Consider the following 21932-nt stretch of genomic DNA (forward strand, 5'->3'; position numbering starts at 1 on the left):
TGCATATTAAGCTATTGGAGAGCATCCAAAAAGGGCAGAAAGATCAAGGGCCTTGAGGGGAAGCCGTGTGAGGAGCAGCTGAGGGCACTTGGTGCGTTCAGCCTGGAGAGGAGGAGACTGAGGGGAGACATCATTGCAGTTACAACTTCCTCGTGAGGGGCAAAGAAGGGGCAGGCACTGATCTCTTCTCTGTCGTGACCAGTGACAGGACTTGAGGGAATGGCCTGAAGTTGTGTCAGAGGAAGTTTAGGTTGGATATTAGAAAGAGGTTTTTCACCCAGAGGGTGGTTGGGCACTGAACAGGCTCCCCAGGGCAGTGGTCACAACACCAAGCCTGACAGAGTTCAAGAAGTATTTGAACAACATTCTCGGGGGGCCTGAGGATCCTTGTGGGTGCCTTCCAGCTCAGAATATTGTGTGATTCTGTGACTGATGACAGTGCATGGAGGGCTGTGGCCTCTGGACAGCAGTGAACTGGGACAGTGGTTCAGCAGCTCTTAGGGAGTCCCCAGCCAGAATTCATCCTCTGGGGAACACACACCTTTCCTCTTGGTCTCATTAAATGTTATGCAGTACAGGCTGCAGATGTAAACATACCTAAAGGTGCTGAAACACTACATAAAAATATGTATCTGGAAAGCTTCTGGTTTGTGGCATTAATTCATGAACAAGCAATCGTGTTCACTGACCAGCATAACCTTTTGAAGGAACTATGGACACTCTAGTGATGCTAAAGTATTCTGTTTTAAGGAGCATTCTAAATAATTAAATACCTAGAGGCAGTTTCCTAGGACCAAGAACCAAATTCTCTAATAGGACAGGCAGGCATAACTACTTTGGAGTATTTTATTTGTTATACTAACTTATATCTGGCAACAGTTGTTTCATAATTCACTGAAATGTAGCTTACTTGTTTTAAAGGCAGACATCTTTCTGTTAATATTTTCCAAATGCTGCTTTTATAAATGTATAAAATATTCAACAGAAGCTACTGGTTGCAATTACACCTGTACAGATTTGGCTTTTTTTACATGGCAAACACACAGACTTCCCCAGTGGATTGAAACTATGCAACATAATATGTTGGGGGAGAGGTCTTTACTTCTTTACCTTTTTTTTTTTTATCTCTACTTTAATTTGTGTTGTCATCACAGAAGCAGGGCTGTTAGTAAAAGCCTCTTCCAGATTGACCTGAGATAGAAGCTTTGTCAGTTTACATTTCCTGCATGGATAATGAGAGGAATGTAGAAAATTAAGATGCAATACAAGTAGCATATTATGATCACTTTTACTATAAGAAAACAAGAATCCAAGCATCATTCTTTAACATGCACAGTTCTTGAGCAAAATTAAATCAAAATTTCAGCTGTTTTTTCCCCCTTTTTTTTCCTCTTTCCCCCGGTGTGTCCCTCAGAATGGACATTCAGTTTATATTATGGTGAGCTTCAGGACCATCCTTTAGGTAGATATACCAGGATCCTTTGTGTTTCTACCAAGACCACAAAATTCTACTGTAAGAATTTGAGGCATTTAAGCTCTTTTCAGTACTGCAGCATCCTTTGACTCTTCAAAGGTGCATGTGCATGTACATTCCCACGTAGTATGGGAATGAAGGGGACACTGTGCCCACTCTGGACTGAAAAGCACTTTTACAAGTCAATCCAGGATGGTACTCCATAGGTCTGGGCTGCTGCCACAGTGCTTCCACTGCCATGTGGGGAAACAAAGTGTACTTAATGTATGGATCCATTTAAAACTGGTCCTGTTTTACACCAGGTCTATCCTTCAAGCCATCCTCAACTTTATGCAGCACAGAAATACGTAAGGTTTAATACTTGCTTCTATTAGTAGGCCTTTGTAATTCTGTTCCTTTTAAAAGTAGAATGGAATTAGCCCTTGAGTCAAGTTTGAATTATTTTCATATTTTTGGGACATTAAAGTATCTCCCAGATCTCATTAAGTAAAGCCCTAAATAAAATAATTTCAATACAGTTAGGGATTGAAAAGCCTCAGAAGGTTTGGAGGAAATTTCCTCTTTGATGAGCAATTCAGATGCTTAAGCCAAGGTAGTATGGATCATAAACTTGAGAAATTCATCTACTCCTTTCCTGTCCTTTCCGGTACCCACTGGATTCCTGGTGGAGTCCACTCCTCTGCTCCTCTGTGTGTTCCTTACTCCTGTCCTCTGGGAGCCCTGTGTTCTGCCTCCTGCTGTCCTCAGTGTCTTGTGATCCTCTGTGACATTACTCGCATTTCGACCTCCTGCCTGTCTGCTCCTTTGCTCTCAAGTGTCTTAAACCCTGGTGTATTTGTTCTGTGTTTCTTTCCTCAACTTCTTTCAATTTTATTTTTGTTAAAACACACCTTCCCCACAGATGAGTTTTCTTAAATATTGTCTGTGCTGCTCTGGTATTGTTAACACAAAACATGTGAACCGAATGGACAATCCTCTGCCAAAAAGGATCACTAACCATTCAAGACACAGGATAGAAGTGGTTGGTGTGGACCATCAGAGAAGCAAAATCACTGAAAGGTATCCACAGAGGTAGCAGTGGTAGCAGTAAAGGTCCTGGATTTTTCTTTCCTTTCATAGCTCTCACAGATTCAAGCATGGATCTCTGTCTGGCAGGAGTTTAAGCTGAAACCTTCATGGACCAGTTTCCACAGTCTGAATTAGAAACTGAGAGAGGCCTGGTGCAAGGAATGTGCCATGTCATGCTGGCTGGTGGTGCTGAGGTGATTGCTGCTGCTTCTCATTGTGGAATACTGCTTCCCAGAGGAAAGGCACTGTGTGGGCTCTTGCCCTCCAAGCAGGGTGGATGACAGGGGGTTGTGCTTCTCAAATGCTTTGTCATTTAGATAACCAGCCTTTAGAGACTATAGACTGTAAGTGAAAGAGAGAAAAAGGAAAAACTACGAAACAAAACAAATAACCAGCAGCTGTTGAGGTTTCAGGTTTTTCTAGCTTTGTAAAAATAGCAGGACTGTGTTTTAGAGGCTTCCAGACTTGTGTGCAGGTTGGTAATAAGGAGGTAACATACAGTAACATGGCTAACATAATGGCAGTACTGAAAATCCACTTTTGTGAGAGCTTCAGCTGTTTAAAGATGCAGGGTAAGCAAAATCCCAAGGAAGCAGACCTCATGGTGATTCTTTTGGTTGTGTATTATTGTCCTCACTCTCTAAACAGGACACTGAGGCACAGAAGTGCTCAGTGGGAATGACATACAGCTCGAGCCCCCAGGCTGGGCCTCTTACTGATATAGCAACATTACACAGGATGAGCACATTTAGGAAATAATTTAGCCTTTATCATTTCCTGATAGTTGTTTCATTGTGCAAAAAGCATTTGAACCTTCACTGTAAGAAGGAGCTTAACCAAAAAAAAAAAAGTACTTTTGTGGCACCGAAGGCAAGTTCTGGGGCCTTTACAGAAGCTCTTGTAAAAATGTGCTTCCTCAATACACTGTGCACTTGCCCTGCTCAGCCTTTTGTCTCCATGATTACACAGGCTCTCTCCTCCTTCCCCTTCTCCCTGGCAGTCGCTGTTTGTGTATTCCCAGTAGGCACGCTCTGTCCATTGACTGAACACGGCACCCGGCACGTGTGGGCTGCCCGGCTGCCTGGCCCTGGCAAACACTTGTGCGGGGTAGAGGGAGGGGATTGAAAGGCTTTTCTTCTCAGTGCACAAAGGTCACTGTTTCCCCCCCACACACACTTTGTGGTTTGCTCTCTGCTGCTCCACAGGCACGGCAGCAGCTTTTGCCCAGCACCGGCGTAGATGCTTTGGGGACGTGTCTGTAGGACAGTCCTGCAGCTGAGCAAGTCTAGGAGTGCGTGTCCATGTCCTGTCCCACCACTTTTGTTCTGCTGCTGGAACGGTCTCTCTCCCTCCCGAGCCAGGTCTGTGTGTTCATTTGGAACGCTGAAAAAAATAAAGAGCATTTCATTACTGTTATTGGTCGTGTGGAAGCGCTTTCCTGCTGTGATGCCTTTTAGACACTCCCTTGGCTGTTATCCTGTGGTAGGAGATAGAACGAGATTTTTGCCTCCTGCGCACTTTACTCATTGGATTAAGGATAAAATTGAAGCTTTCCTAAAAGACTGGGTAGCCTTAAAAATGAATGGATACATGGGATTAAAGAACCATGAGATAATTTATTTTTTCTAATCCTGTTTAGAAGTAACTATTGAAATAAACGGATTTACTGGTGGAGTTAAGAGGAGAATCTGAATCTAGAAGGTCTCACTGTACATTTACCTTTTGAGTTGTTGAACTCTGAGGATCAGGTAATTAAATTCATGAGCCAGAGAAGAGATGAAAGTAGGTTGTAGGAGATACCAACCTTTAAAAACATTAAAGTTCCAGAAGGATTTGAAATTCCTTTATGGATGAACTAGGCTGTGGCCTTGTGTCTCCTGTTTCCTCATGTCATAGTGTCGCTTCTGAGGAGCACACCAAAGAGCAGTTGTGATTTTTTTGGTCATGAAATAATGCTCCATGACTGTGCTTTTATTGTGGGTTGGCTTTGGTTCATTTGGGTTTTAATAAAACCATACGGTGTTTACTTGGGAGAAGGGAGATCCGATCACCTGCTGAAGAGGCAGCTCTCTGCTGTAAAAAGCAGATGGATTTGTGTGTCTTGTCCAGGGGTTCTCCCAGTGCACCTGTAAAAGGAGGGTGAGTCTTGCTGTGAAGCTTAAGATTCCCTCCTTCCTGGCATCACGTCAAGTAACGTCTGCGTCTCTTGCAGCACAAGGTGCAAAGATAATTTGCAGCCTCCTGCATAAGCACTCAGTTTTAATTGCAGAAAATGTAGCTTCCAGAATGCCAGGTGGAGGGGGACCTGTGGGGATTCCTGCGTAGAAATGAAGAACTGAGGAGAGTAGGGACGGGCCAGGTGTCTGCCTTTCACGAGGATATTCCCTGTGTCACACCTGGTGCCAGCAGAGCTGCTATCCCTAAACCACAAGGAAGCTTTGCAGTCAGGCGAGGGCTGAGCTGTCAGGTGAGCCGGGGACCGGGAATTATCGTGACGGTTTGATGGCACGTGAAGGAGGCTGTGGAGTGTGGCGTGGTTCTGACAAGCAGAGGCTCAATTAGGTTCCCCTGCACACGCCGGGCATGGGGGTGTGAGGAAGTGTTCTGGTCCATCAAACGTAAAATGACAAAATCATTTGTAATCTCTCATTACCAGTCCCGGTGGGTTTTCCGTCTACGCCTCCCTCGTGACATTATTCAACAGCTGATATCTTTCTGCTCTTGCCAGCTGTACTTAAAAATGAAGTATACGATGAACAGTTTTAGGAGTTAACCGAAATTACTTTTACTTAGAGCTCCATAGGAAAGAAAAAAAACAGGTCGGATCTGAAATATGGCTGGTAAGGATCAAGCAGCCTTTACTAATTATTTGCACCTGACTGGGGGGTTACCACAGGTGGGTGTATGTGCTTTTACCCGTCCAATTCTCTTTCCCATCCCACGGGGAGGAGGGAGTGGCTGTGTGGTGCTTGGTTGCCAGCTGGGCTTAAACCCTGACAGTGCAGCCAAAGTTCATTATAGGCATTTCTTCCTAGAGAGGAAGTGGTTTCTCACAGTGAGTAATCAGCTTGAAAATATGTTGCAGAAGGCACCTAACGTCATGCACAGTTTTTTTTCTAAATTATTTAGAAGTTGAGAGTGACTCTAATAACTCATGTATTCAAAAAAAGGCACTAATGGAAGTAAAATACCCCTATCCAATACCCCTTGATAGGATGCTACCTACCTACACTGCAGGGGTTGTCTTTCCTCCACGCCTTTCAAGTTTGCTGGGGGTAAAAAGCCGTTCACTGTGCGCTCCCGGGATTGTGACACGGGATGTGCTGTGGGATTCACAGCACATCAACTCCATTTCGTCTGCACTGCAACACAGCCGAGTGCAAACATCGGGTGACCTTCCCTGTGATCTCATCTAAACCTGAGCCTGTGCCAGAAAGCTGTTTCTCTTCTTGGTGGTGTTCTGAACGCATCCTCTTGGCTTTCTGGAAATGCCTGAACCCCCTGAAAGGCAGGGACCCTCAGTCTGCCTGGTCTGTGCAGTGCTGTCACTGAATATGCAAGGTTTTGTATTTTAAATGCCTGAAGCCTAAATCTGCAATCCAGGTGTTCTTCCTTGGTTTATTCATTTTGTATGAAAATCTTTATTATATTAAGTAAGCACTTGACCATCTTTTTTGTGCACATGCTGCCTAATCAGGAAGGTTTCTTGAAAGTTTTCTTGCAAGTGGGTTCCCGTGTGGGGCCTGTTAGTCACAGCTAATTACAGAGGTTGGTGAATGAGGAATATATTTGAGCTCAGGTTCCCCTCCTCCTTCCACAGTGCTTCAGAAGAAAATAAAATAAAATAAAAAACCTGCAGACAAATCCAGCTTTTTCTGTGGTTGTAGTCTCCAAAGAGCTCCAGAGAAATCACAGATGTGGTTTCATGTTTCAGGTTTAACTATGGTGTAATAACTACAATCTTATCTTTGGGAGAAATGCAAGTGGGGAAAGAATTATTAATTGACAGTGAAAAGTTTGACCAATGCTCTGTGTGTTTGTTTTTTTCAAGCAGCTGAATGTTTAACCAAACAATCTTTAAACTTCTAACTGCAGCCTTGAATGTTACAATAATTTTGATATATTAAGACCTAGGAGCTCTGTAGGACAGGAAATTTAGATACATGTTTCAGGATACAGGTTTCAATCCTAGAAGAGCAGAAATTCTTGTGATTTGGTTAAAGCTAAGACACAACCTTCAGTTTTAATTCAGCTGCATACAAACCTTCTGTGAGTCCACTGACCTTGCTTTGCAACACAGGAATGTTTTTGGGGCATTTCCGTGGGTGCAGAGCGGGGCAGCTGTGAGAGGTGAAGCTTCGTGGCTGTGCACATGAGGAACCCATAGCTCACATCAAATGTTTGACTAAACGTCTCATTTCCCTATCTTTTGTTAGTGTTCATTCAGGAAGTCTGCTGGCTTGAATGAGTTCCTGTGTGTGTGTAGTAGAAGTATTAGTTCAGTAGGACTACATGGGATATGTCTATTATTTGTTACTAAGGCACCAGTGACCTTCCTGCCCCTATATTAGCAGCGCCTGCTGTTTTTCCATACTGCTGATGGTCAGGAATGCAGATCATCCATATAACTGGGTATAATCTTCATTGGTCAAATCATTGTGTCGGGAAAACAAAGCACTTTAATTACAAAAAAATAAAAATTAGAGGTGTAATCTCAGCAGGACACTCCTGCTTTAATGCATATTTGAGGCTGAGAAATATGAATAATTTAGAGGGTAGAGGAGGCAGGTTACATAATGAAATTACATAGGGCTCTAATGATCTCTATCTCTTTAAAAGGTACAGTTTTCTTTGGTTTGTGATTGTTTTTCTGCCCCAGTTTTTGCCTTCTCTTTTCAGAACTGCAGCACACAAAAGATGTCAGGAGTAGCTTGAACTCTCAGAAAGATACCCCCAAATGACTAGGGCTAGGATAGGAGTTTCCTCCCTAGAAAATGAAGTCTAAATTTGTTGCCTGAGCTCTAGGAAATGCACACATGGCTGAAAACCCTTAAAATTAGTACAGTACGAACAACTGTATAAAAAGTTGTTAGTAACAGACACTGTAAACATTACAGTATCTCTTCAGAACAATTGCTTTGTGTACCTATCTGATAAGGAAAGGCTTTATTATTATATACCTGCATGAAAATTATTCATTTTTGCTGTTATACTTTGAAAAAGTACTCCTAGGAGGTTCACTTGTCATTGCTACAGGCTTGGATTGGTGGTTAAACCAGTGTCTCAGAACAATGCTATGCTATGGTGGAGAAGACTGAGAATATAAGTTTTCCTTAAGAAATAGTAGATGAACTTTAAATTATAAAATCTCTTTAAAAAGCCACGATGAGGCTAAACATTGTGTGATGGAGATCTTTAGGAGGCTCAGGGCTAAACATTGTGTGATGGAGATCTTTAGGAGGCTCAGGAGTTCAAAACCAAGACAGGTGACAGTAACCCAGTATTAAAAGTGCTAAAAGGAGCAAGTTTGAGTTTGGTGAAACACCGTAGCACAGATGGTACTTTTAAGTGCCACCTCGTGCATCCTGTTGAACTGTTGCTTACTGCTGCCCTGTGCTGTGAGAAATTGATATTTGCCTCCAAAAAGCTTTGGAATTTTTTTGCTTGTTTTGGTAATTAGCATGAGCAAGGAGTTCTTACCTTCCAGCATCCCCAAACTTTGAAAAAAAAAAAAGCTTTATATTTAGACTATGTTATTCTAACATTTTTCCCTTTCCCTCTAGTGAGTAAATGCCCCCAGAGCTGAATACTCTTCAAGCACAAAAATAGCATCAGATATTAATCTGAATTCAAATGTATACATTAATGTATGTATGTATTTGAATCAGTGTGTTTTAAAGGCATCCCCTTCAAAAAGGCTGTCTGCAAGTAATCTCTGAAGCACAGAAATTGGTTTAATTTGGAAAAAAATTGGAGAAGGAAAGAGATTTTTATTTTACACTGATGCAGTTTGTCTTATTTTCCCCCAAAGGACACCGTGGTTTAATGGATGGGGCTTTAATCTACCCAGAGGTCAGTCTTTGCTAGACAAGTGGAACCTTATTCCTGAGGGAATTGATATACTAATGACACATGGACCTCCCCTTGGTAAGTGAAACAAAAGCTCTGTGTGATTTTTTTTGCATGAGAATTTTACTTTCAAAATAAGCAAAACTAATAATGCTCTAACCTATACTCTAATTGCACCCAAACTCAAAACTGTGGATTAAAAACCTTCTTGGAAGAAGTGGAAAATGATGATTAGGCTTAGCTGATCTGTTGAATTTCAATAAAAAAACTTAATTTTTTTGTTAAATTCAAGCTAGGGGGGATCAAATATCTGATTCAATAACCGTTACAGTTTGACATTTTATTTAAGAACAGTATTCATCTGACAAGCAGTTTCCAATCCCATGTGTTTTTTTTAGAGATTGACTAAAACTTCTAAAAACTTTTCTCACTACAATGGCATGTTACTTTAAGGTTTGAGAGTAAGCAGTCAGGAGTTTAGGAGTATGTAATCACATATTCTCCTTGATAAAGTCCTGATAAACTTAGAATATGTAACAGTAGTTTTAAAGGTATTAATTGGCTTATAAAAACTTTGTGAAGGAAGAAAATTACATTCTTAGATAATTGTTCCTTACTTGAACTAATGATGGGTGAGCACCAGTCTATGAATGCATAATTTGTTTTCTCATTAGGTAGCTAAAAGTTTCTCATTTAGTTGAATTTTGCTTGCCTTGTCAACGTGAGTAATTCACTGATCTCCATTTAGCTTGTAAGATCTAAACTAAGTTCTGATGGTCTCAAAAAGACACTGGGATACTCATGTAGCAGGACAGGAGTACTCAGTTATGGCATGTCTGAAGTCATTAAAGCCCACACACTAAAACCACTTGAAAAGCCCCACAATTTTTCCTCTACCCTGTCCCCCAGAAGACAGTATCACGTATTATTTACTGCTTTTCTATAAGACACATGTGGCAAGCAGTCTAGGACTGTATTTTAAGTATTTCAGTGGGGTTTACAACTGAGCATCTGTCTTTATAAATATGACTTACCAGGATAAGGAAGTGTGGCGGTCTTTTCATTGCCCTTGCTGTGATTTTGTCAGGGCTTTAGTAAGAGCTTGCAATCCAAGGGGTCAGATCATCACACAAATCTCACGAAGTCACTGACATTTGAGATGGTTGTGAATATAGTAAAAACTTCTAAGAGTTGCATGGTGCCATCATAAAGCAGCATTTTAAATGCTTCCAGGCTGGCTCAGTGATCTCACAGAGCTTCTCGGTGACAGTGGAGTCAGGAAATAATGCATGCTTATGCTTTCTACCACAATTAAGAGTCAGCAATCTAAGCAAAGCTAAGGGGAAAAAAAAGTCCAGAAAGTTTTTGACCAATGTAATTACTGCTCCTTTTGTATTCTGGTTCCATTTTTTTTGGTACAACTTAGAAAACATCATAAGGTGATCTACAAATTCTCTTTAACCTCACTGGAGCTCCCACTTTACTGCTGTGTTAAAGCAGGGACACAGCATCCACTGGCTTTGGAGCCACCGGATATTGCAAACCAGTGCTTTGAACAGCACTCTCTTAATCAGTTTATTTTCCCAAAGAGGCAAAAAAACCCCCGCAAGCATGTTTATAATGTTTCATGGGTGCTGTTTTAAATGGGTTGTTAATCCATCTGCTCTGAATTGGGTTCATACAGAAGTACTGTGATGCTGCAGACACTAAGGAGTGCTTTAATTGAATAAGCATACTTAAATTTTGTGTTTGATGGAGATAATAAAGTTCAATTTCAAAAGGTTGGCACTGTATCTTAACTACAGACACAGATTAGTTGTTAGTACTATACCTAAAATGAGGGGCTTTAGGTCTCAGCCTGTATGGTAATATTGACAAAATACTGCTTTTTAAATAAATATTTATTGTTTACTTATTTACTTAGTAAGTAAATATTAAAGGAGGTAGAGCTGTAACTGGACTCTTTGTTCATTCTAAAATTTAGCCAAGTTCATGTCACAAACACATTTTTACTACCTGGGATAAACTTGGCACAGGGTGTAATCACACTAAAGTCGGGAGAATGGTGCTGCAATCGGACCTGGCTCCCAATTTCCCTTTCACTCCCCCTCATTCATCTTGCCCTGCTGATGTTTGTCAGTGCTAGTCCAGGCAGCAAACTTCTGTAAGGACTGATGTCAAATTTTGCACATTTTCCGATATTATCTGTAGGACCAACTGGCAATATAATCAGTTAGCACTGGCTTGTTGAAAGCTGTTTTGCTGCATTGCTTGAGGTTGGTGATGTGGGCTCAGAAGTTACCTGATGCTTGCAGACCATGGTCCTCTGAAAGTTGTGGGAGACTGTGTTTTAAACCTTTGGGGTGACAGCTGTATCGAAATCAGCTGATCTTCCTGAGCTGTTTTCGTTTCTGGAATAACCACACAGCTGGCTTGGGAAGCTGACTGCTCCAAGAGCCAGGGCAAGGGAAAGAAAAATCTACAACAGTGCCAGGAATAAATGTCCCAGGGTTTCAAGGTGGAAGATGAGTTTAAACCTGTAGTTTAAAAAAACAAATCACATCCAGAAAAATATTAAAGCAGTTGAAGGGAGGAAATCTTAAGGAAGACAAAGTGGCAGCGAAACATTCCTTAAAAGCCACTGTGTGCTTTAATGGAGAGGTTATGACTAGAGATAATGTAATAAACCTTCTGTGAATTATGACTTCCTGAAAGACTACGTGAAACCTTACCTGAATAAGAGAAAATTAACAATATTGATTGCATTTTGCCTTCAGGTTTTCGAGACTGGGTTCCAAAGGAGCTGCAGAGAGTGGGTTGTGTGGAGCTGCTGAACACAGTGCAGAGGCGAGTAAGGCCCAAACTCCATGTCTTTGGTGGGATTCATGAAGGTAAGGAGCAGCACTACTCCCCACTTGGATCTCAGACAGATTTCAAGGAGCACATTTTGATGGTGTATTGCAATGGATGGAGGGTGGCATATTGGACTAAAGTGGGGAAGGAGCTGAGGGAAGTGGTTGCATGCACAGCACATTGTAAATTTATGCCAGAATTAAAACAGGCTGTTTCAGGAATGTGTGCTACATTTAGCCACCTACATCTCTCACTGTGCAAAGGTTGTTCTATGCAGGTTATTTGAAAGCAATTCAAGTTTTGACAAACTTAGTTAGAGAAACAGATGAGATTCCCCACACTTGCAAGCCAAAATGAAAATTATCCCCATTACTCTAAATACAGGAGGTAAGAAAGGTGCCAGAGGGAAAAGAAAATCAAAGACAACTTACTGTCTCAGCTCACCTCCCTCAGTGCACAAGGAGAAGCAGAAAGGAGGGCATCTTGAGTCAGGCATCAGGAGGCATTGCCAGAACTCACTGTGCATACATTTCTAAAAGCACCCTGTAATACAGTCTGTACTGCGTGTGTTACCCTCCAGGAGTCTCATGTTTTAGAAGAGATATTTCCCCACTGTCAGTGCCAGGACAGGCAGAGTGTGAAGCTTCAGAAACAATGAGCTCAGTTTGTGGCAGTGGAAGTGACTGAGAGATTAAATACATGCTGGAGATACTTAAATATTTAATACAATTTCACAGCTTTCACGTGCCTGAGAGACAAACACTAGGAGTTCTGCCTGAGAGAGAGTGTAAGACTTTGTGACCCTGGAACTCAAAATTACACATTAAATGCTTTATATTCTCCCCCTGGAGGTTTCTCCATTGTCTGTAAGTAGGTTCTCCATAAGCTTAAAGATTTGGAGGACTTCATAAAAGGAAAATAAAAAAAGGACAGCTTTCTCAACTAGTGGTGTTGGTTTTTCTGAAGCCCTTGTGACTCCATATGACGAATTTCATGCCTGGCATCTGCAAATAAAGAGTTTATACTGGGAATGCTGACATGACCTTAAGTATAGAGGCACAAATAACAGTCTTTTAATGCACCCAGGAAAAGACTGGATATTTTGTATAAATATTAGTCCTTGCATATTAAGAATAAGCGAATATAGCAAGACTTCCAGCTAAAACGTGTAAGTTGTCTACAGCCTTTGTAGGCACATTAGGTGGTGAAACTTCTGGTTGTAATAGCATTAAATAGTGGGAGAGGAAGATATTTAAAATGTACAAGACCATTATTATGAGAAAGCACCAAGGAACCATGTGTAGCACCCTGCACTTGTATCTCACAGGAAAGGTGGCAGCACATATTAAAAGCGAACGTTCAAATAAATTCTTACAAGAATAACAACAAAAAGTTAAAATCCCGTTTAGTACTTACACAGAAGACATAAGAACAGCTTGTTTCAGTATGGGAAGAAATAGCAAAGTGTTAAAAGCATTATCTTACAGTTCAATTAATTCTCATCCAACTCCAGCTGAGATGAACATGCACCACATTCCCTTAAATCAACGGAGGCTGTACACACATTTTGGTGATGCAGGTTTTTTCCCTGCTTGATAAGCAAGAACAACCACAAACAGGGTTTTTCCCACCATGAGATGGTCTAAATCAAAATTGCCATTCTAAATAAATAAAGTAATACAGGTGGACAGTGCAGCAATTCTGAAGTGATTATTCTTTCTGATAGGCACTGTGGGTAGCTGTATTTATCTTAGCTTTCAGACAGCAGTGATCTGTACTGTATCATAATGGTTTAAAAGAAAAACATTTTTCCTCTGTGGGTTTGTGATGGGAAACTCTCTTCCTCCATGAAACTCTGGGGGTTTTCAAAATTATTTTTTCGAGTACATTTGGTGCCAGATACATTTTCAAGACCTTTTCCAAGTTCTTTGTTTAGCTTTTTGTGGATGTCAGCTGAAAACACACACATTTTTACAAAAATAGTTTAAAAATATATATGTGTGTATATATATGTATATGCACATATGTGTGTGTGTGTGTGTATATATATAGTATATCGTGGAGTCATAAAATGGTTTTGATTGGGAGGGACCTTAAAGATCATCTTATTCCAAACCCCCTGCCAGGGGCAAGGACACCTTCCACTAGACCAGCTCGCTCCAAGCCCCATCCAACCTGGCCTTGAACACTTCCAGGGATGGAGCTTCTCTGGACAACCTGGATGTGTGTGTGTGTATACTTTTAACCTGCTGAGGAGTTTCTGGGGTATCAGGAGCCAGCACGAACACCAGCTTGGCAGTCCTGTGACGAGGAACTGGATAATAAGGACTAGCAGAGGGAGAGCTTACAAGAGTTTGGGTCATTTCCCAGCGAGAGGGTGTTGTAGACTAAACCAAAGATACTTCCGAATCCTGAATGGTCTTTTTCTTCTGACTGTAGCTCACTAATAATGTAATTAGAAAAAGAACATGTGTGGCTTTGTCTCTGTTTCTGCTGCATCCAGTTGCAACAGAGGGCTATCCATGGGGGGGAAAAAGGTTTGCACATAAAACAAAAGTATCCATCCTTATTTCAAACACGGCACACTGTGTATTTTTTTTTTTCAATCAAGCAGCTTTCAAGAGCTTTGCATCGTTTTGAAGGGATTAATTTAATTTTACTCCAAAGCACTGATCCCACAACAAGCCTTCAGCACTGTTTGTTTGTGGTGCAGTGAGTGTGACACGTTGTCCCCACAGGTTATGGCATCATGACAGACGGTTACACGACGTACATCAATGCTTCAACGTGTACAGTCAGCTTCCAACCAACCAACCCTCCAATTATATTCGACCTTCCGACCCCTCAAGGATCCTGAAGCACTACTGCACATTTGGAACTGGGGAAGGTCTATAAACTGCCATTTTCTAATTATAAAACTTACATTCAGTTACATGTTTATTTCGAAAGAGGGGCTGGGGGAGGGCGGGGTGGGATTTTGGGGGAACCGTGGGGGTTTTTGTTTTGGGGTGGGCTTTGGGGTTTGGGGGTTTTTTTTTGTTTTTTTTTTGGTTTGTTTTTTTTTTTTTTTTGTAAATTGCTGGTGCAAAACAAACAAGGAGAAAAGTTAGAGGTTGTGCTTTTTGGAAATGCAGCATTCATTTTAAATTGATAAAGCATTGTGAATTTGTAAAATGAATTTTGTTTTTCAATAAATTTGCCATTGTAAATTGTTATAGTGTTCTCAAAAGGACAGCCAAGCTTTCTTTTAATAAGTGAGAGACCTTATTTTAATATTATATTATAAGCTAAAAAATAGGCAGCATTTAAAAACACCCAAATTTGCACAACTTATGTTATTGTCGAGGTTTTTTTAAGTGTCTTCTTTTTCCCTAGGTCTAAATGTTAGCTTTTTATCTCCATTTATATCAATTTTTTTTAGTAGCACAAACAATATTTTGGGGTCCATTTACCTCTTGATATGTGTGCATGTACTTAAACTTAATTCTGTTCATGGTAGAATGCAGCAAGGGGAGAATAGACTTCTCAGTTGTTTGTCTCTACCTGCTTTATAAAGACTGATCTAGATAGCCACAGCCTGTATGTGATATCTACCTTCTGTTGTTTCTTTTTTAAATTATTTTAGCTTTAAAAGACTGGGGGTGAAAGCTGCAAAGAGCAGGTATTTCATGCAGTAAAAAAAAAAAAAAATGTAAATGCGGACTCCTTTTAAATATGAATTTATATATATATGTATTTTTTGTGCATTATAACTAAGCTAGGATTTAATATTGCCAGTATAGCATCTGCAAAATTATGCTGTACAGCACATCTAAATTATGAAGGATGTGACACATTTTTCCAAGTGCTCAAGGCCTTCAAGAGCCCGAGTTAAATCTTTGTTGTAGTTCAGGCATGTATAGAGTCAAATGGATACAATCAAGCCTAAATAAAATAAGGCTTAGTTGTCCTTTATATTTAAATATTCTTCTTGTCTTTTTTTATTTCCTTTTTCTTATTTTGCACTGTGTGTAAATGCAATCTCGCTAGCACAAAATATTGTTGCAGATAGTTATTTCTGTTCCACCACTGTAAATGCTATTGAGCTTTGTTCTGTTTTATGTTACCTTGTTAATGGAATTTAGAAAAGCGGTTGTTTCTTTAAATTTATTGTGATATTATATCTAGCGGCCTTTATATGCAAATAAAATTGCAAGATTTTTAAATACGTGGCCTAAGGGAATTTTTGTGGTTTTCCGTGGCATGAACCGTTGGGGGGAGCGATGCCAGGGGTAAGTAAGAAGTTTTCTATTTCCCAGTACATTTTTGTTTGTGCCATTCACAGGATGTCAGTTGGGTCGATAAGGCACTCAGACTTTTCCTTCCACTTCTCTGCCATCCATCCATCTCTCCATTCCTTTTAGACAGAAGGGATTTTGTCTTTGGATGTCGTAGTTCAGTGCAGCCAGGTTTGTGCCTTAAGCCTTGTAGGACGCTATTCCAAACGACACGAGGAAGAATTGATTAGGCAGTAACCTTTCTACTGCCTCACTTGGTCATTAGTACCAACCTGCAGGTGTCTTATGCTCATCCACTCCGGGTTAAGAAATGAATAGTCAATAGGTGAAATATATCACTTTTTATCTGGATCTCTTGTCATTTTTGTGGCTACAGCGGGATCCGCCACTGGCAGGAGAATCACCAGGGAGTGGGATTCAGTGTGTGCCCATGGAATGACAAACACAGCAGGACCTGCTGCTGGTACTGCTGCATACAGTTACATATATAACAGCAGAACCTTGTTCCAAAGTAGAATTATAGCTGTGAAAATCCAGTTTCAAGCATGAGAAGATAAGGCACAGTTTTCGTGATTCTGCATCTGCAATAACATCAACAAGACCTGGAGAGACACAGTGTGTTCACATTTATCTTAGCAGGTTGTTAACTTTTGACATCATTTTCACACAAAGGTTATAGAAAACCAAATTCCAGGCTCTTACAGCAGAGTACAGCCTAGAGTGCTGCTCTGTGTTTTGATGCAATGTGCATTCCACATAGCTGTGGAGTTGGCTGAAATTTTCAGATTTATAGGGCTGCTATACCAAAGTCTTTCCTGGGAAAGAAGCCGTTGTACCTCTTAAATCTAGTTCTTGTTTTGCATGTGGAATTTCTTGTCAGGTTTCCTTATGAAATATATAGGTACCTTTACTCTTTAATGATATCTGCCTTGCTTTGCTTGCAGTGCTGGTTATTTTATTAGTGGAGGCAAAGGAAAAAAGGTCCTATTTTATATATATATATATATATATATCAGTCCTTACTTTTGAATGTAGATGCAGGATATGTCTTGTGGGCTTTTTTCAGCTAGCAGTGGGAAGACTGTGGAATTGTTTTTGGCAACCAGCTGTTTACTGGCAAAAAGCATGGCTGTCCATTCGAGATGGCTGTCCTTCCTTGGAAAAAGCATTTTCTTGGAGTACACAGAAATTATATATGTAGCACACCTCAGATTACTCTGTTCCGCTGATCTGTTGCTTGTTGCCACTGCCCAAGAAGGAAATATCCATAGCCTAGGGTGTTTTATAGTGCCATTAACTTTCAGATGAGCAGAGAAGAGTCACTGCACCTGTACTGCTTTCCAGCCTTCTGAAGGACCTGACACCTCTTCACCAGCTACAGCAGGTATAGCCCATGGCACCAGTCTGTCATGTGTCTGCCTCTAATGAAAACTGGGTTATTCCAAAAGCAAAAGTTTCCAGCCAGCAGCTTTTTTTCCAGGATTTGAGCATCCTGAAGCCTTCTGGCGGCAGGCACGAGGAAATGGTAGCACAAGTTCAACCTGGAGTCTGCCTTGGGTGAGACTGGTAGTGAGAAAATACCAGAAGCAGTGCTGTGGAGAAGCAAGTCTGTACCAATAAACCATAAGCTGATACCTGTAGCCATAAATGTCCTAAAGGTGTGTGTCTTTTGGTTTCAGCTCTTTGCCATATGTGTGGTGCAGCAGGTGTGTTACCAAGTGGTTCTGCACTGGGATAAAAGGGCCTCGATTTGTAACAACAGGCTTAAGACTTCCTACTTCCATTTAGAGCACATCAGGGGCAGTCACTGCTTTGTCAGCATCTGATGTTGGTGCTGAATACAGCTGTTAATTTACAGAAGTAAATCTTGAGGGGTACTTTCTAACTGTGTGTTTTCTCTTGGTACTTTTTTTCTCTCGGGTTCTGTCAGCCTCACCTTGCATACCACTGCTGATTCAGGACTGAGCTTTTCTTTTCCATGCCAGGATCTTTTAAATCTTATTCCCTCAGTTTTCCTTTGTCCTTTCAGAAATTGATCTAGCTTTTCCTCTTCTGAGAAAGCTATCATTTTGGCTAGCAGCAATTACAAAAAGGCCAGGAAAACATTAGCAGCTTGGCATTTTTCTTTTTGTACTCCTTAGAGATTTTGAAATGTCTATCTGTGCTGTCACAGGCAGGTAATTTTCCTTTGCTGGATGTCAGCCATATCTGACAATCAGGGTAAATGGGATACAGTATGATTTGAAGAAGTTTGATTTCACAGGGAGGCAGAAGTGTATGATGAATCTGCTTCTTTTCAAGGATCTTTCACTGCTAAAAGTAGCTTGATACATGTATGCAGAATAAACCTGGGATAAGTCTTTCTTCGGGGTCTGGTCCAAGCCCACTGAACTCAGCAGGAGTCTTTCTATTCGCTTCAGCTGGCTCTGGATCAGACACCTGGCATCTATCGGGGTTTGTGTTCCTGCCTGTTACTCATCCTTCAAACTGGAGGAGATGGTCCCTGGTTAACATGCAAGAACCTCTTGGCAGGAAGAGGGACCTACCTATTGTAAGTGCTGAATCTTTCCAAGTGATTGATTAACAGCAGTGTAGTCGATTAACCTTTCTTCTTCTGAGAGCAGCTTTCATCTAGTCATCTCGATAAGGCTGAAAGCAGTCAAGGCCTTTATCAGGGGAGGGCTGCAGAACAGGATGTTCCCCAGAGGTGATTGGTTCCCAATTCTCTCTGCATAGTGAATTTAGTGAATTCAGCAGACCTTGAGGTCAAGCATTTATTAGGCTAAGAGACTGTCAAATCAATCTGGTCTACTCCAGGCAAGTTCTACCAGGAGAATGGGTTTTGCCAAGACTCTGTCTAAGAAACAGATTGATGACTGACTCCTGGTTGAAGCTGCCTCTCTCTTTTCCATTTTCCGTGAATCAGAGTTTTTCCCCTCACTGACACCAATATTTTCTCCCTAGACAAATTTTATTAAGGAAACTCCTGGAAACCATCTGTAATTTAAGTCACAGGGAGGCTTCCAAACTCTGTAGTGCTTCCATTCTGTGTTACATTGACCCTAGAGATTTCTTTGAGGCCTTGCTTTTTGACCACGTGTATTTGAATTACGTTTCTGAAATTTTCTTTTCACCCTTTCTCTCCCTGCCCCCCTCCCCCTTCCTTTTTTAAACTTGATATTCTCTGCCAGTTATAGACAGGCAGGGTTCCTGATTTTCTCTGCCTAAACATGATAGCTTCTGATTGTGAGGAGAAATGCATTGTAAAAGCAGTGTGTTTTCTTTCCTCTGTTTTGATACTGATCCTAACTTCCTTGCAGATTCCTCATTTGCAGCAAGCAGTCTGCTGTGCACTATCATCAGCTAATTTACATTAGCTCCTCAGATAAAATCATGTTATGATCAGGCTTGGACAGCTGTGTCGGCTGCCAGAGGACACCCTCTGCACTTCTGCAGGCAGGGCCCGGCCGCTGGAGCACTGCCTGACCTGCAGAGGCACAAAGAAAGGAGCTCTAACAAATGAGTGCAGCCTAAGTGCAACACGGGAGACTAAAGTCGGGTTTTAACATTTTCATCTTCAGTTCCTGTCAGCCTAATCAAGAGAAAATGCAAGAGAAGTCTGAGTGAGCTTAGTGCTCTAAATCGGTTTTCAGCCATCCCTATTGATTTATTTCTTCCCCATCTAGTTATCCCTTTCCGTACCTCCACCTCTGTCAGGAGCCAGCCAGTTTTGTAATGATTCTATTAGGATGTGGCTATAAGGATACATCTCATTTTGTTTTACCTCTTGTTTTCCTCAGGCTTAATTTACTTTTTGTCGATTATAGAATAGAATCAGAGGAGTCCTTCGTTTCTTCTAGGGCAGCATTTCCCTGCAGTTCTTAGTACACAGTTTAGTTGCTTTTTTGTAACTAAGGTTTACATTCATGAAAGGGAGTGTGACAAAAACCTCTACCTGAGTTTAGGATAACTGAATGAATGGCCTACATTAATCTCTTCCTCAAACAGTGAGGAGTACTTCTCCAGGTAGAGGGTTCAGAGGTACAATAGGACTTGTCAGCTTTATGAACTGAGGAGTTACGAGTGCAAAAATCCTTGGAGTTTAGATAAACAACAGTACATTCAAAAGTAGGCTAGAAAGCATAGACTTAAAATTATGAAATAAGACTTAGTCTTCCTCAAAATCCATTAAAATGTATTTTTGTATTGCTGTTATTATTGCTGTGGCTCAAACGTGTCAGTCTGTTGCCGAGGGCTCTCAGTTACAAAAGGAACAGCAAGGTTTTTGCATGCTGTGTACAAGCATTTTTAACATTCACTGTTGTGTGAGTACTTCAAAATATTTTCTCTTTACTGCCTGAGAGTTACTGCAATTGTAAGAGGAATATAACTTTTCTTTTTTTATGTTCCCTATCGTAGATTCTTTAAAAGGTCTGAAGCAGGTACAAAATCTTTGCATCATTGTGAGATACCAACTGCAGCTCTCTCAGTAACACCACATTATTATTGGCTTTGTGTTATAAGGTATCAGGAGAATTTTGGAGACGATGTGTTTGAGCATCGTATTGACACTACAAGGCATCTGGCTCGAGCCCAGCTCTGGCTGGCACAGGGGCAGTTCCTAAGAGAAGCTAAATTGTATTGATTAAGGTCTCCTAATCAACAGAACAGCTTGTACAAAGTGCTATTGAATTTTCTGTAGACTTAAAACTACAAAATACGTAGGCTTATTCATAATCAATTATACTAGATATAAAACTTTGAAATCCAAGAGCTATATCAGCCTGAAATGAAATTCAAGGGATTTATTTTCATTTGTGATTTGGATTTCTGTTATCAAACTGAGGCCAGTTTTTCAGATATGTTTATGTCACCAGGAACATTTGAAAAATCCTATTGGGCACTCTATCACTTATTGTATCTAGAAGTATGTAAAAAAAAAAATTTCCAGTTTTGTGGGTTTTTGTCTTATACAAAAAACCCTTACCTCTTGTTCCAAGATTTCTCTGGAGTTACTGCAGTTACCAGTTAGATGTAAGCACAGTGGATAGTCACAGATAAAATTTACTGTTCTTAGTTTAATGCCCTACAGCAAACTATTGGCTGTATGAGTAAAAGCTGAGGCTCTCAGTTGAGTTCCAGGTGAGGCAAACATCTTCCTGACTTGGTGTTCCATGCCCAGCATGGTCAGAGAGTGCCTTTACTGTGAAGCCTGAGTTAAGAAAGAATCAAGGAAAGCAAAAAGCCAGTAACTATGCTATTTTTTACTGTTGGAACAGCTGTGGGACAAAAATTAAGCTGATCAACTACAGTTACACCAGCGGCCTGTGGCCAAACTAAGGATGGAATCCTTATTTTCTGATCTGACTGTTTGCTGCTGTTCAGTTCCCTACAGCTTTTTATTTGGAAAGATCATACAGTGAAAATGAGCCAACCTCCTAATCCCTACTTGGAGAAGCAAAGTCACTTAAAAGCCCACAGAAGATTTCACATTAAAGCTGTCATTTGAACCAACGATAACCAATAGATACCAGAAGGGGTATTCAAGAGACAAACTGGATTTTCAGGCTAAAGTATGTGGGCTGTAGTTATGGCAAATGTTAGACAAACAGTATTTTATGACTTGTTTACTGTAATCTTCCTCCTTCTCACAGAGCCTGCAAGGCTGTGTGCCAAAGTGCCAGGACAGGAACAATTCTAAGACCATCTCACCCCAGATTTCTTTCTTTTTTTTTTTTGTTTGACCCAGGGAGATGGAGTGTTGGAGGGGTTTTTCTGTGTGTGTGAAGTAGTTACCAAGGCACTGTTCCTTGGGTAGGAAGTGCTCTTTGTTGAAATCTTAATCCCAGTTTACCTTTGTTCAGACCAGCCAGTCGGACTCGTACATGTCGTACAGGAAATTTTTTCGTAAACCGCGTTTTGATGGATTTTGTTCCCGGCTTAAAGCCGCGCTCGAACAATGGGGGCAGGCACATGGCATTGGTTGCACTGATGATTTAGAGTTTGCTGGCTTTTATATGGAACAAGAGGAAAGCTGGTCTGGTGTCAGCAGTCATTACCTTCTGTCTGTGATGTGCTTTCCTGACACAGTGGCGCTTGAGAGGCTGCTTTGTAACCACGTTACTATGAAAACAGACTTTTCCAAGGAACAAATTATCCAGAGTGCAGTAGCCATATGCAGGCAACCCCAG

General features: G+C 40.9%; 1 protein-coding gene across 2 annotated transcripts in view; it reads left to right on the forward strand.

Moving 5' to 3' along the window:
• Window positions 1-14417, forward strand: part of MPPED2 (metallophosphoesterase domain containing 2) — a 127870-nt gene extending 113453 nt beyond the window's left edge. For both annotated transcript variants that reach the window (XM_017827021.1, XM_017827022.1), the window contains 3 exons: window positions 8574-8689; window positions 11389-11502; window positions 14203-14417. In XM_017827021.1, coding sequence (XP_017682510.1) covers window positions 8574-8689; window positions 11389-11502; window positions 14203-14321 — 349 coding nt within the window. In that variant the 3' untranslated portion in view covers window positions 14322-14417. The remainder of the gene's footprint in view (window positions 1-8573; window positions 8690-11388; window positions 11503-14202) is intronic.
• The last annotated feature ends 7515 nt before the right edge of the window (window positions 14418-21932 follow it).

Source organism: Lepidothrix coronata, unplaced genomic scaffold (genome assembly GCF_001604755.1).
Source record: "Lepidothrix coronata isolate B3197 unplaced genomic scaffold, Lepidothrix_coronata-1.0 Scaffold133, whole genome shotgun sequence".
Lineage (NCBI taxonomy): Eukaryota > Metazoa > Chordata > Aves > Passeriformes > Pipridae > Lepidothrix > Lepidothrix coronata.